The sequence below is a fragment of the Elephantulus edwardii genome, unplaced genomic scaffold (assembly GCF_000299155.1).
Source record: "Elephantulus edwardii isolate Elephantulus edwardi_28Jun2011 unplaced genomic scaffold, EleEdw1.0 scaffold00437, whole genome shotgun sequence".
NCBI classification, from domain to species: Eukaryota; Metazoa; Chordata; class Mammalia; order Macroscelidea; family Macroscelididae; genus Elephantulus; species Elephantulus edwardii.
Window position 1 is genome coordinate 8,086 of NW_006400187.1, and position 1,576 is coordinate 9,661.

The 1,576-nt window shown below is 39.1% G+C and overlaps 1 protein-coding gene and 1 pseudogene across 1 annotated transcript in view; both read right to left on the reverse strand.

Moving 5' to 3' along the window:
* Positions 1-391: 391 nt before the first annotated feature.
* On the reverse strand, positions 392-988 carry LOC102876731 (annotated as a pseudogene).
* Positions 989-1,408: 420 nt separating this feature from the next.
* SPAG17 (sperm associated antigen 17) overlaps positions 1,409-1,576 on the reverse strand; it is a 395,169-nt gene continuing 395,001 nt past the window's right edge. The window contains exon 47 of the mRNA XM_006902657.1: positions 1,409-1,548. Within this exon, the coding sequence (XP_006902719.1) occupies positions 1,409-1,548 (140 nt within the window). The remainder of the gene's footprint in view (positions 1,549-1,576) is intronic.

Consider the following 1,576-nt stretch of genomic DNA (forward strand, 5'->3'; position numbering starts at 1 on the left):
TTTCAACTCTATGGAATCCGTGTCATTAAGTGACTGCACATACACAAAAGCTTTTTTGAAGTCCTCAGTAAGTAAGTTTTCTGAATATAAAAGGAATCCTGTGTGTAAAACAGTTGAGAACCTTTGGTTTAATATTTTATTGTCAAGTAAAAACTATCATCCGTGTGTGTGATTCTGCTTTTTGAAGCATAAGATCCACTTTTTATCTGTACATTGTAGTGATTATAAGAATGGACTATCACACTGTTGTGTACTGTAGAGTCAGAACTAACTCATAGCTGACCCTCCAGCTAGCTTTTATTTTTTTATTTTTTTTAAAGGAAGCAAGTTTAATGAACTGGAAATCAAGAAAGGTAGTTGAAGGAAGGTGGTAAACTTTGTCTTGTAGTACTCAAAATCGTGGGGCTCCATAATCATCTGGCATCCGCTCAATATTGTACCTGTGGTTAGAAATGTACATGATTGGAACTCCAGGGATCTTACGGATTCTTCGTTTAAGGTCTCGGTCAACTGTGGCCACAATGTAGCACTTGTGCTGCATTACTCTCTGCACCAAGCAGTCATCTGTATTGGTTACTTTGTGTGTGCATGGTAATCGTTCAAATCTTGGATCCTCGGCAATCCTTAGAGCTACTTGATACTTCTGGCCCAGTTTCTCAATTTCAGCCATTACACAGTCAGTTACACAAGGGATACACTTGGCATACAGACAGTCCATCATTGATTGCACCAGGTCCAGTTTGGCTTTAATGGAGAAGTTAATGAAGTTGGTATCAACAAGGATATGGTATGGGGGCCCCAGCTGCGTGTTATATTGGAAGAACAAGCAGGAAGGGTGCTGAGGCACTTCTCTTTCTTTGAGAGCACTGGGATCTTTCTTTTCTTTCTTTTTAGGTTTTAAACGATCCTTTTCTTTTAGTCTCTCATCTCTGAGGCTGAGCATTCACTTCACGGTCGCATACTTGCGCGTTTTCTTTTGCTTCCCCATGTTCACACAGGACTCCTAGTCTTTCTTCTCCAGCTAGCTTTTAGAGGCAGTTAAGTAGGAGGAGATTGTCCATCCTTCTTCTGTGGAGCAACTGGTGGCCTCAAACCACACAGCTTGCCTTTGGAACTGAATAGAGGTTCGAATTCTACTGCCACTAATATCTTTCTGTCCCTCACTTTTCCTATTCATAAAATGGAAAGAATATATTAGCTCTGTCATATCTATCTCTAGGTGGTGTGAGGATTAGATATAATGTTTATGTAGAGCGTTATGGTGGCATTAATGAAAAGAAGTATTTTCCTTCATCCAGGCTAAATGTCTCACTGGTTTCTGGCTGTAACAAAATAAGAGCAAATCTGAGGGCCAAGGCCTCTCATTTGATTGGCTAGCATTCAAATTCCCACTTATTACTTACTGGGTCTAATTTGTAGAAATTTTATGAGATATGAAGACTCCAAGTGCAGCAGAAGGAATTGTAGATATTCTCTGGACTATGGGATTTTCTTTTCCTTGAGGAAAATCTTTAGGTCTGTTATCATAATTCATATTTGTTAAAACTGGTAAAATCTTTGTTAAGGACAATGGTTT